Source organism: Spermophilus citellus (genome assembly GCF_964194105.1).
Source record: "Spermophilus citellus genome assembly, chromosome: 4".
Classification (NCBI taxonomy): domain Eukaryota; kingdom Metazoa; phylum Chordata; class Mammalia; order Rodentia; family Sciuridae; genus Spermophilus; species Spermophilus citellus.
Window position 1 is genome coordinate 67,752,995 of NC_138185.1, and position 13,337 is coordinate 67,766,331.

At 41.9% G+C, this 13,337-nt stretch overlaps 1 protein-coding gene across 2 annotated transcripts in view; it reads right to left on the reverse strand.

Moving 5' to 3' along the window:
* Positions 1-96: 96 nt before the first annotated feature.
* AP3S2 (adaptor related protein complex 3 subunit sigma 2) overlaps positions 97-13,337 on the reverse strand; it is a 56,830-nt gene continuing 43,589 nt past the window's right edge. Inside the window, exons 5-6 of one of the 2 annotated variants that reach the window (XM_081292801.1) lie at positions 5,467-5,574; positions 97-3,740 (exon numbers count right to left, since the gene is read on the reverse strand). In XM_081292801.1, coding sequence (XP_081148927.1) covers positions 3,612-3,740; positions 5,467-5,574 — 237 coding nt within the window. In that variant the 3' untranslated portion in view covers positions 97-3,611. The remainder of the gene's footprint in view (positions 3,741-5,466; positions 5,575-13,337) is intronic. The other variant, XM_081292802.1, reaches the window with a different exon arrangement.

Sequence of the window (13,337 nt, forward strand, 5' to 3'; positions counted from 1 at the left end):
GAGGTGGAAAATGGTATTTGCTAAGAACCAATATGCTCCTCTGGGTCTCTCCCATATTTCCATGGCTCTCTACCTTGGTTATTGCTAAACCTGGACTAGGCCCACTCCTCTCTTTATTTTCATGTACCACTCACTGCTGCATCTTATCTGAAAGCCAGGAACATATTGCCATACTGAGGAAATCCCCACTAAACACTGGGCAACGGATTAAGATTTAGCCAGCAAACTGGTTTTAGCCACATTCCTGTGCCTACTCCCTGCCCCCACCAGTTAAGCCAGGGCTAGAGAGAACTTCCCTGGGCTGGCTCTGTGGGGTGGAGGTGGTATACAGTGAGGATTGGATCTGCAAGTGGCAAAGGCCTGAATAAACAAGAACTTTCCAGAACTCAAGACATCTTGGGTGTGGCACTCACAGGGCCATGGCCAGACCCAGAAGATGGGCTGTTCTGGGCATGGCCCAGCCAGCATGTGGCCAGCCAAGGATGAAATGGCCCAGCCAAGGGTAGGAAATGGGATACAGTCATTTAAATACTCCACATTATCACAATCACTGATTTCTCCACAGCTCCAGTTGTACTCTCAGATAATCATAAGCAGCTAAGAAGGCAAGGCCTCATTTCCCTCTATCTTCAGAGCCTAGAACTAAGTTCAATAGGCAACTAGAAACTGTATGATGGAAGAATTTCAGATTTTAATTAGTGTCAGTGAGCATTAAAAGTCCAGTATTATAAACCAACCATCAAGGGCCAAGGCATCCTAAAGTAAATCCAAACCTAGATTTTTTGTTTTTTTGGTAATGTGGATTGAACCCAGGAATGCTCTATTACTGAGCTACATGCCCAGTCCTTAAAAAAAAAAAAAAAAAAAAAAAAAAAATTTTTTTAAACATTTGTTTTATTTTATTTTAAGAACCAAGTTGCTCAGGCTGGCCTCAAGCTTGTGATTTTCCTGCCTCAGCCTCCAGTGTAGCTAAGGTTATAATAGTAGATATGCACTACCGTACCCAACTTAGCCCCTACTTTTATAACTGACATCTCTTAGCAGCAAAATTTATTCCTTAAAAAAAAAAAAAAAAGCCAAAGAAGATTTTCTCTTTAACTACTAAAAAAGGGGGAAAAAAAAAGATGTTTATGGCTTTGCTGATAGCAGGAAAAAAAGCTAGTTGGATTTAAAGGCAACCTCAAGTAGTTAATGAACAGTAGTATTGTGACCAGTACAGATGGATTGATTTTTTTTCCAAGCAAAAAATCAGTTTTATGAATTTTGAGAGGTGGTATGAGGGAGGTTGCCCGGATGCTTACTTTTATAATCCACATGGCTAGTCAATGATTTTTGGGAACCACTGTTTCTGGTAGGCAAAACATTTGAAACCAAGACTATCCCAGGAAATTCGGTTCACATGACTGTCTTGCAGTAATGCATTCAGCCACCTAACAAATGAACTCAAGAATGGTGACTTTTTTCTAGCTTTGTGACCCTGAACACAACACTTAACACTCTGGGCTTACACAGTTAAACTGAGGGAGACAGAGACCCTTTTCAGCTCTTAGTTTATGATGTGATCACTGGTAGAAAACCAAGCCTGTTTTTATCAGTTTGTGAGAAGGTGCTTAATCCCTTTGAGACTGAGCTTCCTTATCTATAAAGATGATAAAATTGGGAAAAGCCACTTTCAGCAGTGTGGGGGGAAAAAGGACTTCCATAGTCAGGCAGGCAGATGGTGTCAAACCTTAGCCCCCTGTAACTTTAAAGCAGATTACTGGACCTGAATCTACTTTCTTCATCTGCGAAATGGGGATAAGAAAGTCTGTCGTAAGAACTGTTGAAGAATCTTGTTTATTCTACCTTATGGTAGGTACAGAGTAAATATCAGTTACCTTTGTTTTTTTGTACCAGGGATTGAACTTAGGGGCACTCTGCCACTGAGCCACATCCCTAGCCCTATTTTTGGTATTCTTTTTTAGAAACAGGGTCTCACTGAGTTGCTTAGTACCTTGCTGTTGCTGAGGTTGGCTTTGAACTTTTGATCCTCCTGCCTAAGCCTCCAGAGCTGCTAGGATTACAGGCATATGCCACCATGCCCAACATCAGTTGCCTCATTTTATTCCTATTTCACACTTGGCAAACATGAAAGGGATATCAATGTGCTAAAATTCTCCCATTCTTCCCCTTTCCCACAAGAGGCCTACCTTCTGGTCAACTGCCTATCACTGAGGTTACCACAGTGGTGCTGAAGGAGTAAGGACAGGAGGCTGCCAGGAACAATGGGCACAAACCATGGGAAGTACTGTTCAAGAAAAGAAAAATGATATGGCCCTGACACAGAGTCCTGCTAGGCACCACCTCAGGCCTGCTCTGCAACAGCTTCAGGAGGCCTGAGGAACCAGTTTGGGTCACCAGGCTGGGAGACTTCCATCAAAGTGCAGTTAGCTCCCTAATCTCAAGGCAGCTCTCATCATTCCTGAGACCTGGCCGGCAGGACAGTGTGGTGGAACAATGTGGAGTAAGAGGTCCTACTATGAGCAGCGGTTTTAGATTCAAATTATCCACAGGAAGAAAGATTCTTTGCATGTAAACATTTACAGATCTCCAAAGCCCTGGGAGACTGTCACCTGAGGGAACTGGAAGTGTCCAAAGTCAAGCTCAGGGAGGGAGAAGATGCAGCACTGCTCCAGTCTTCACCAGTGTGTTCCTGGTCTGGACCCTGCAAGGGGCCCCAGATCGCATGTTCTAGAGGCTGGCACTGGTGGCATTGGGTCTCCTACTGATGGGGGGACTCATTATCACAACACAGCAACTGCTCTTAGGAAGGGAATGTGTTTTAAACTTGGGAAGAGTCATAATCTTGGGACATTCCACACATTGGCAGCTTTAACCTCTAACAGTCACAGGACCTCTTCTCTGGGAGGAGGATCTCTCTGTGGTGTGAGGTACCTCCTTTATCAGCAGAAGTATGGTGAAATGAGCCAGGCTTATGATTTAGATTGTGTCCTGCATATAAACACCTGTGAGAACAGAACTGAAGCCACAGGGGATGTATTTAACAGGAGGTAATGACCAGACAGCTTGGTTATACAAAAAGATTCTGGGTGTAACCCTAGGAGAGCCTGCAGGTGTCTTCAGTTCTTATATACCCTTCCCTTACTTGCCACTTGCCACATCCCAAGGTCTGAAGGGCTGATCCTCTTCCCTAGGTGGCTTGCCACAAGTAAATGCCAGAGGACCTCAGAAGCCTGTGGTACTGAAGAAGAAAATTTTAGTCAGAGAAAGTACTCAGCTCTAGTGATGGGATTCTGGGCCACAGGTGGGCTTGATCCACACAGTCCTCAGTCCCTGGGAGCAGCTGTGTGCAGGAGGTAAATGTGCAAGTGGTCTGGCCACACTGACTGCCTACTCACATCACCAGTGCCATGTATACAGCGGCGTGACTGTATGTGCAAGAACTAAGTGCTCCACACAGTGGCATCTGAATCCCTTCCCCATTCCAGGCCAGATGGTCTTCCCAGACAGAAAGGTTCAAGGTCCTGAGGCTTGACTCTTCTAAGGCTCAAAATGGATTGTTTCCAGACTTGACTGTCTTTGTCTGTCGTAAGGTTTCCAACCCTCCACCCTCAGACAAACTGGGACAGATTGGGGACTTTGATGTTGATATCGCCAATGTTGATGTTCCGTGGGATCTCAGGCAGATTCATGTTCTTCACAGCAGATACGGCCCGCGCGGGTGCTGCTGAAAGGCCACCCTGAGGAAAAATGAGAGGTGAATGTGAGACCATTCTCAGTGACATCTGCTTAATGCTTTCAAAACAAAACAAAATACAGATGAAGGAGACCTAGAAAAATTCCAAACTGAGCAAACAACAGAATTTTAAAATTTTTATCCTTATTCCTCAAAGGCAGCCAACAAAACAATCGTTACGGTAGCTGGGGCTTGGTATGGGGGACCCAAAGCCTGAGCTCATATCAGACTGCAAGCTCCTCCAAGATAGGGCTGTGTCTTATGCAGTTCCAGAGCCTCAGAATCTAACAGCATTTGGTCCGTGGTGGGTGTTAATAGATACTGGCTGAAATAACTTGAAGTGGTATATCCAAGCTGTAAAGAGCATTGAGGAAGTGCTTTTCTGGTTACAAAACAAAATCCTTTCCTCAAGAGACAATCTTATAGATAAAGGCAAAGCCACAGGTTCATTCAAAAATGGAATGTCACAGCTTTAGGGCAATTGCTTGCCAACTAAGAATGTGATATGGAAAAGGGCTGGCTTTGGAAATGTCATGTGGCAATAGTTGGGAAACATGGACGTGCAGGAGGTGGAGTGTAGCAGACACAGAAGACTAGTAACAAACAAAAATAGCAGAGACATCTGTGACAGGCCTACAGGCTCACTCCCAGTGTGGGGAGGGGAAGAGCTAACGTAGGCTCTCTAAATTATTTCCCCTATTAACTACTTTCAGGATATGACTCCAATTCCACCCTCACCCAGCAAATCTCTGTTTCTTCTGGTTTCCAAACCCCTTGCCTTTGACTCACTCACTATTTCTGGAAGTTTTCCAGACTGCCTTTCTCAAAGAACTAAAGCTGCCACAAGAGCTGCGGTCTGGAAAAGCTTCCTCAGCAGGACTGCCAATCCTCACGTAGAGAATTCCTTGTTTCGCAAGATCAGGTTCCATCATACAAAGCAAAGAAACTCTTTTTTAAGACACTCAGATAATTTAAGAGGTAATTTGTTCTGCTATTTCTGCATAGGTGACTGCTTGTCTTTGGTAAGACTGAGGAAGGGGACAGAAAGATGTCAAGGGGATAGAACTAACTTCACTGAGAACTTCTTATCAAGCCCAGCCCCATGAGGATGGATTGGGAATGATATTTTCAAATGTGGCCCCAACTCTGCTGTGGCCCTGTAACAGGCTAGCTGGAAATGAGGACATTGGAAACTCTGAATATATTGGCTGTGAAAAACATCGACCTGCCTGAGATCCCATGGAACATCAACATTGGCGATATAAACATCAAAGTCCCCAACCTGTCCCAGTTTGTCCCAGCATATCCACGTGTCCCAGCTTATTGTCACATGACATTTCCATGATAAATGGCTGCTGGGAGATTAGAGTCATATAGCACACAAACTAGGAAACCACAGTGAACTAGAGAATGGGATTCTGGATCTCTCCAGGGAGCATGTGGCTTTAAGAGAAGAAATTACAAACCACAAACAGGCCATCACCCCCCAAGCCAGAAGCTGTGTGCCTTCCTCTGCTATTTGTCTTTTCCATTCACACTTCCATCCTGAAAGTCTTAGACTTCAACTCTCCCGACTTGCTCAATTTTCAGGACCAACCTCCAAGTCAATAAGTTTTGATGGATACAAAGGAGTGAGAAGATGAGGATAAACCATTTCCTAAGGTTCCACAGCAACACAAATTGGTACTTGCACACATTCTTTTCTCTGTCCAGGCAAGCACACAGCTCACCTCTGATTTCTCCAGCCTGTTTTGAGCTTCAATCTGAGCCACAATTTCATTCATGTTTGTTTCCAACACCATCCCACCCATCACCACTTCCTGGAGGATATAGTGCACCTAGAAGGGAAGCAAAAATCAGAAGGTCAGCACATACTCCAGTGATCAGGGCACAGCCCATGAGGTTTCCTTGTCCTGCAGCAGCAGAGTGGTCAAGTGGGGCACCTGGTCCTGATTCACAACTCAAGACTCCTAAGCCCCCTTTCCAGGGAGACCACAGGGGTCTCTTCCCAACACGGCATATCACACAGCATAAATAACTAGCAGCAGCAGCAGCAGCAGCAGCAAAGGCGCCTGGCTACGTTCAAGACAGTGAGATGGAAGCTGACACTTTGGAGTCAGATACATCTTGTTTAACCTCCAGCTTGCTATTTCTTAGCCAGGTGCCTTGGGCAAATTATTCTTTCAGAGCTTCAGCTTCCCTCCAGGGCTACACTGGAGGCTGGATGAAATAATTAGTGAATGAAGCATCTTGGCTGATGCCTGGCACACACTAGATTCTATGGCAGTTTTCACTACTAATATCATCTTCATCAACACCAACTACAGTCATCAGGTCCAGCTATGGTGGATCAGTCACTATCTGAACAGCTGAAATGGAATATCTCCCAAGTGCCTTAAGAAGGATCCTCCAGCCTACACTCCATTGGAAGGAAGTGATCAGAGGCAAACTACAGCCCATTCCTGAATTACCATCCTCACCCTGTGTCTTATAACTGAAATAAGTAGGTTCTACATACTTTTCTAATTATACATTCATTTGTGCTCAGGTTCCACCCAGCTAGTTGTTCTCTAAACAAAGCTTAATCCCAAGGTACTCAACTGCTGTGATGAAACAGAGCTGTCTCAGTCACTGTAGCCCAGGGTGTCAGGAAAGCTATCATAGAAAACCCTGTGTGGGCTAAGTCAGAGGTGCCCACTGGGTAGCAGTTCATATTTCAAATCAAATCATATTAACATAGCCTTTACTTTACTTTCCGTCAAGTTGGAAAGAAAGCAAGCACCACCTTCTATTGTCAGCTAAGTGCCAAATTATTAGAGTAGTCCATAGGAGGCAAGAGAAGGAAAAAACAATGGCTGGAGAGAGCACCGAGCTTCAGAGACAGTGTGAGAAGCACAGGTGGCTCTGATATCAGAGAAGTAGAAAGAGGATTTCAGGTGAAAGGTCCTGAAGAAGTACTTCAGATGGTCTATGGACAGGTGTGGGAGCTGCTGGATCTGGCTGGGAGGGCAGTATCAGTAACAGAAAGGGTGAAATTAAGGCTGAGAAGGTAGTTTCCATCTCCAGCCTGGGCACTAATGACATTTTGGGCTCCATATTTATCTGCTGAGCTGTCCTGTGCACTGCAGCATATTCCTGATCTCTGCCCAGTAGATGCCAATAGCACCCTCTGGCTATAACAACCTAATGTCTCCAAACATTGCCAATTGTCTCCCAGGGGGCACATTCACCCCAGCTGAGTACCAAAGGTCTAGTCTTGAGTTAAGTGCCAAGTTACTTTCTAGGCAATGAGGAGTTGAGAAAAGAGAGATGTTTGCATCTGAATACCTGTGCATTTTTTTTGGTCTTGATTTGTTACTTTTTTGTTCTTTTTAGATGAACATAGGAAAGTTATGGCCAATTCATTCTACTGTCTCTCCTATTCCCATCCACCCCCCCACCCCTTGCTTTTCTTCATTCCCTTTGGTCTAATTCAGTGAACTTCTATTCTTCCTTTCCCTTATTCTGTGTTAGCATCTGCATTATCAGAGAGAACATTTGGCCTTTGGTTTTTTGGGATTGGGACCAAAAAATTTTTAATTTAAAAAATGAACAAATTCTGATATTAAGAGAGAAGACTGGGTTTCAGTCTTAGTCACTTCTGCTATTTGATTCTGAACAAAATACCTAAACTTTCAGATCTACAAAATGGGAGAGCAGTGTGGTGGCACAAACCTGAAATCCCAGCATCTCCGGAAGTAGAGACAGGAAGATTGCAAATTCAAGGCCAGCCTTGGTAACTTAGCAAGGCCCTAAGCAACCTAGGGAGAGCCTGTCTCAAAATAAAATACAAAAAGGGCTGGGGATGTAGCACTGTGGTAAAGCACCCCTTGGTTAAATCTCCAGTAACTAAAAACATAAAACAAAAGGGGGTTTAGCTCAGTGGTAGAGCACTTGCCCAGCAAGAGTGGGTTGGATTTTTAGCACCACATACAAATAAATTAAAGAAAGACCCATCAACAACTAAAAAAAAATTTTAAAAAATTAAACAAAAGGAATGGGAGAATCTCTGCCTGTGATGAAAAGACTACATCCAAATGGAAGATTCCCAATGCATATGTGTGGCTAAGCAATGGATTCCTGAGTGGATGAGATTGCTGTAGTTTCCCTGGCCAGTTCCCCTGATGCTACACAGCAAAGCCATCTGACAGGGAGGAAGGAGTTCAACCTTGGTCTCACTGGAATTGAGGGAGAATGGAGCTGAATGTGACATCCTGAAGACTGAATGCCCACTAGCTTAGTATGGAGCAAACTCAGTTGCTATTTCCACTTGACAATTCTTCCAACTTAGTAAAGCAAGAATATTCACAGAAAAGCAGCAAGACTTAACTACTTCATCTTTAGCTCCCAGGAACCGAGAGACTTGTTATCTTAAAACACCTCTTTACTTGGGAGCAGTGGTGGTGCCTATAATCCCAGCTACTCAAGAGGCTGAGGCAGGAGGATCACAAGTTCCAGGCTAGCCTGGGCAACCTAGCAAGGCCCTGTCTTAAAGTTTTAAAAAGGCCCTGGGATGAGATGGGTACAGTAGTGCAACTCAGGAGGTTGAAACAGGAGGATCACAGGCTCAAAGCCAGCCTCAGCAACTCAGCAAGACTGTTTCAAAAATAAGAATAAATAAATAAATAAAAAGGTCTGGGGATGGAGCTCAGCAGTAAAGTGCCTCTGGGTTCAATCTCCAGCACCAACAAACAAAATCCTCCAAATATAATGAAAACAAAAACAAAAACTTAAATGCTGCTGAAGATCACCTAATCATATAAAAAATGCTCACAATAAATTGCTAAGTACAAAAAGGCAAATTATGCTGGGCACAGTGGTGCACTCCTGTAATCCCAGTGGCTTGGGAGGCTCAAGGAGGATCATGAGTTCAAAGCCAGCCTTAGCAAAAGCAAGGTGCTAAGCAACTCAGTGAGACCCTGTCTTTAAATAAAATACAAAATAGGGCTGGGGATGTGGCTCAGTGGTCAAGTGCCCCTAAGTTCAATACCTGTTACCCACCCCCCTCCAAAAAAGGGCAAAGTATAATATTGTGGGTATGTGCATGAAAAATTCATCATCTGTATACTTAAGATGAATGCATAAAATGCACTTGACTTTAATATCTGCACATTTTTTTTAAATAAATGAGCTTGTGATAGATCAGTTCTTCCTGCTTTTCCCACAGTAAGCAGAAGGAATGACATTAACGAGGGATATTTCCTCTGATCTTGGGAAAGGAGGGCACGAAAGCAGGAGCATCCCATGCACATGCCCACACTGAGCCTCATTAACCATTTTTCTGTCTTTACACGCCCTACACATGAGGTGTTCTGAATGTTATGCAATGTGAATTATGCATTACTTATATAAATAGAAACTTAATTGCCAAAGTCTCACATTTAGGTAATTTACAAAATGTTACATAAGACTGTTTTGAAACTATTTCCTAGGGAATTACACTGTTTGCACTTCCCTATCAAAAAGTAGCCTTTGGATGTATGAACTGCATGGCGGTTCCACAGAAAATGAAAAATAAAATTACCATATGACTTGGCAAAAGAACTGAATGCATACACCCAAAAGAACTGAAAGCAGGAACTCAGAGACATTGGACATCTATGTTCATAGCAGCAATATTTGACAGTAAGAATGTATAAACAAAATGTGATGTATCCATGCAATGGAATATTACTCACCCTTTAAAAGCAAAAAAATTCTGGCACATGCTACACATGGGTGAATGTTGATGTAACTATGCTAAGTGAAATAAGCCAAGACACAAAAGACAAACACTGTAGGACAGGGACTTGGAGTGATCGGATTCGTATAACAAAAAGTAGAATGGAGGCCATCAGTATCTGGAGGGAGATAAATGGTTATTGTTTTTTAAGGTGTACAGAGATTTGGTTTTGCAAGATAAAGCTCTCTAGAAATACATGGTGGAGATGGCTGCACAACAACATGAATGTGCTTAATGCTACTGATCTTCGAAAGTAAAAATGGTAAAGATGGTACACTTTATGTATATTTAATTATAATTTTAAAAAGAAATAGGCTTCTATCCTAGTACTTTTAATATTTATTATTTTTTGCTTAATCAACCCCTTTTTCACAAGTAGAAAATGGTAACTGATGTCGAGCATGTGCTAAGTACTTAGTGTTATTTATATAAATTATATGATGTTCATCTAAGGTAGGTAAAGTAATTTTCATTTTATATATAAGGAAGTCAATAAAACTATTCCTATGGCAGGACTGAATACTGAATCTAGGTCTGCCTTCCTCCAAAGCTCACATTCTGCCCTTTAGATGGCACGTCCTCAGAATCCCAAACTGTCTTCTATTCTATTCATTCCTGACCTCTAATCCATAGAGAATCATTTTAAATATGCCTCTAATACGTCAAAGATCTTGTATGATTCTCCACAAGGCCTAGAACAATGCCCAATGCATTGTTGTGCTGAATGAATGAAAGCTTTCCATATGTCTGAGTGGCATATTTCTTCAACTTTAGGGGCTTAGATACCTATGACAGTGTGGTGGTGAAGGCTCTATGGAGAAAATGTAGTAAAAGATCCAATATATGATGTCACGGGGACCAGTAGTGGGTTAGAAGAAAAAAATCAGTTAAAGATTTCTAATTCATAGTCAGGCACAATGGCGCACACCTGCAATCCCAGCGGCTCAGGAGGCTGAGGTAGGAGGATAGCCAGCTCCAAGCCAGCCTCAGCAAAAGTGAGGTGCTAAGCAACTCAGTGAGACCCTGTCTCTAAATAAAATATAAAAAATAGGGCTGGGGATGTGGCTCAGTAGTTGAGTTCCCCTGAGTTCAATCCTGGTACCCATCGCCCACCAAAAAAAGTGATTCAAATGTGTTCTAAATGTAAAAAAAGAAATTAAAATGCAAACTTCATTTTTCCAACAAAACTAAAAGATAATACAAATTCCAAACCCCAAATAAGTGGAAAAGGTGTCAGAAGTAGGGAACTCAGGCCAGGCCTCTTTTGCTTCATAGAAGGAAAGGAAGAAAGGATGCTATAAAGAGAGGATGTGGGAGCTGAAGATGTCAGAAAGGCCTAGAAAAATACTTTCTGTAGGTAAAGCACATGTCCTGTGTTACCAAATTCCTTGTTTGTGGAGGGCAGGAACTTCCCTGGAACAGAGTTGGAGCTATATGAGAAACCATATAAATAAGCTTTATTTGCCCCACAGAGCTGGTCTCTATGGCAGCAGAGAAGAAAGTCTTTGTATTGTGAAAATTATTTAGTGTATCTTCATTGGCTGAATAGAAATAAAGGGTAAGTCAACTCACACAAAACCCTAAATCACAGGAATACTGCAGCCAGCCTGAAACAGTCTTGGTATTTCCCTCAAGCAAGAATCAGGAATCCTAGAAATAGCTGGTCCCTAAAAAACTAATCTATTTAAAGATGTTATAAAAGAGAAATATGCACAGGATCTATATACGTATACAAAAAAAAAGAAAGAAAAAACAAATGGTAGACATTGGAAAAATACTAACATGGAGCAGTTAAAATTTTAATGAAGTATTCTGCAAAATTAAAAAGACAAAACATAATGAATGAAACAGCTGTCTCTGTGAAGCAATGGCTCAAAGCAAACATGCAAGAGCTTAGGGCAGGGGTAGAGAGAAAAGAAGAGAAGATATAGACTAGCAGAGCTCAAGGAAGAAGCTGAAGGAAAAACCACTGCTACAGAATTGAAGGTGAAAATGGAAAGAGCAAAAGGGAGAAAAGACACTGCTAAAAAACACAATAAGGGGGCTGGGACCGTAGCTCAGTGGTAGAGCACTTGCCTTGCATGTGTGAGTACTGGGTTCAATCCTCAGCACCACATAAAAATAAATAAATAAATAAATAAAGATATTGTACCAACTACAACTAAAAAAATTTTTAAAAAAACCAACACAGGGCTGGGGATGTGGCTCAAGCGGTAGCGCGCTCGCCTGGCATGCGTGCGGCCCGGGTTCGATCCTCAGCACCACATACCAACGAAGATGTTGTGTCTGCCGAGAACTAAAATAAATAAATAAATAAATATTAAAAATTCTCTCTCTCTCTCTCTCTCCTCTCTCACTCTCTCTTTAAAAAAAAAATAAAAAAATAAAAAAAAAACCCCAACACAATAAGGATCAAAAAGAGAAGAGCGGAAAAAAAGGTTATGAAACAGAAGAATTAAAAGAAATAAGGAGGGGCTGGGGTGGCGGCTCAATGGTAAGAGTGCTTGCCTAGCAAGTGTGAAACACTGGGTTCAATTCCTAGCACATATAAATAAATAAAAATAAAGTTTATCAACAACTAAAAAAATAAAATTAAAAAAAAGGAATAAGGAGAAATGAAGTTAGAGAAGACAGCAAAGGAAATGCAGCATATGCATGAAGGAAATGAACACCAAAAGGAAAATACATGTAAAGATTTGTTCATAAAGATCACAAAAAGACAGAGTTCACTATGTTTCTCACCTGCAAGAGGTCTGGAATCTACATACCACAAGGGCACAGGTATGCCAGGGAAAACACCCAAATAGCCAGTGCCAAAACATATCTTTTAGATAAGGTTTCTAGATTTCTGCAATCAGGCAAAATATCAAATCACTTGAAAGAGAAACAAGATCTTGAAAATTTCCACATTAATATTTAACATTAGTGGAAAAAGGGCAATTGCTCACAAAACTCTCAAGAAGCTGGGCACAGTGGTGCATGCCTATAATCACAGTGGCTAGGAGACTGAGGCAGGAGGATCACAAATTCAAAGCCAACCTCAGAAACTTAGCAAGGCCCCCGCAACTTAATGAGACCCTGTGTCAAAATAAAATATGAAAAGGGATATGGGGTTTTGGTTCAGTGGTTAAGTGCCCCTGGGTTCAATTTGGTACCAAAAAAAAAAAATTCTCAAGAAGATGATGTGTGACTCAAGGATTTTATACCAGTTGAGTACCAATAAAAGTAACAGGATGGGAAATACTGTGCTGAGTCTTTCTTTCTTGAGCAATCTACAGAAAGATATACTTGTGACAATCTACCCGAAGATGACTGAAAAAAATCATGGCACAAAGAAAAGACTGGCAGTGAGCGCTAAAGCTATTTAATGAGAAGACTAAGAATAACATAGGATCAGGGCAACAGAACAATGTCAATGCTCCATGACTTGCCTTTCGAATGTAGAAAACCATAGCTATCAAAAATTAGAAAGAAAAGGGGGTAAAAGGAAGGAGGCAGACTAAGAACACTGATTTCCTCACTTTCAATGACTTCCATTGTAGTATTACAACTCAAATAATGAAGACTTATTATGACTTATATTGTGACTTTCCCCATTAAAGTCCAAGCCTACCATCATTTACTATAAACAAAATTTTTTTTTTAAAGAGAGAGAGAGAGAGACAGAGAGAGAGACAGAGAGAGAGAGAATTTTAATATTTATTTTTTTTTAGTTTTCGGCGGACACAACATCTCTGTTTGTATGTGGTGCTGAGGATCGAACCCGGGCCGCACGCATGCCAGGCGAGCGCGCTACCGCTTGAGCCATATCCCCAGCCCTATAAACAAAAATTTGAAAGT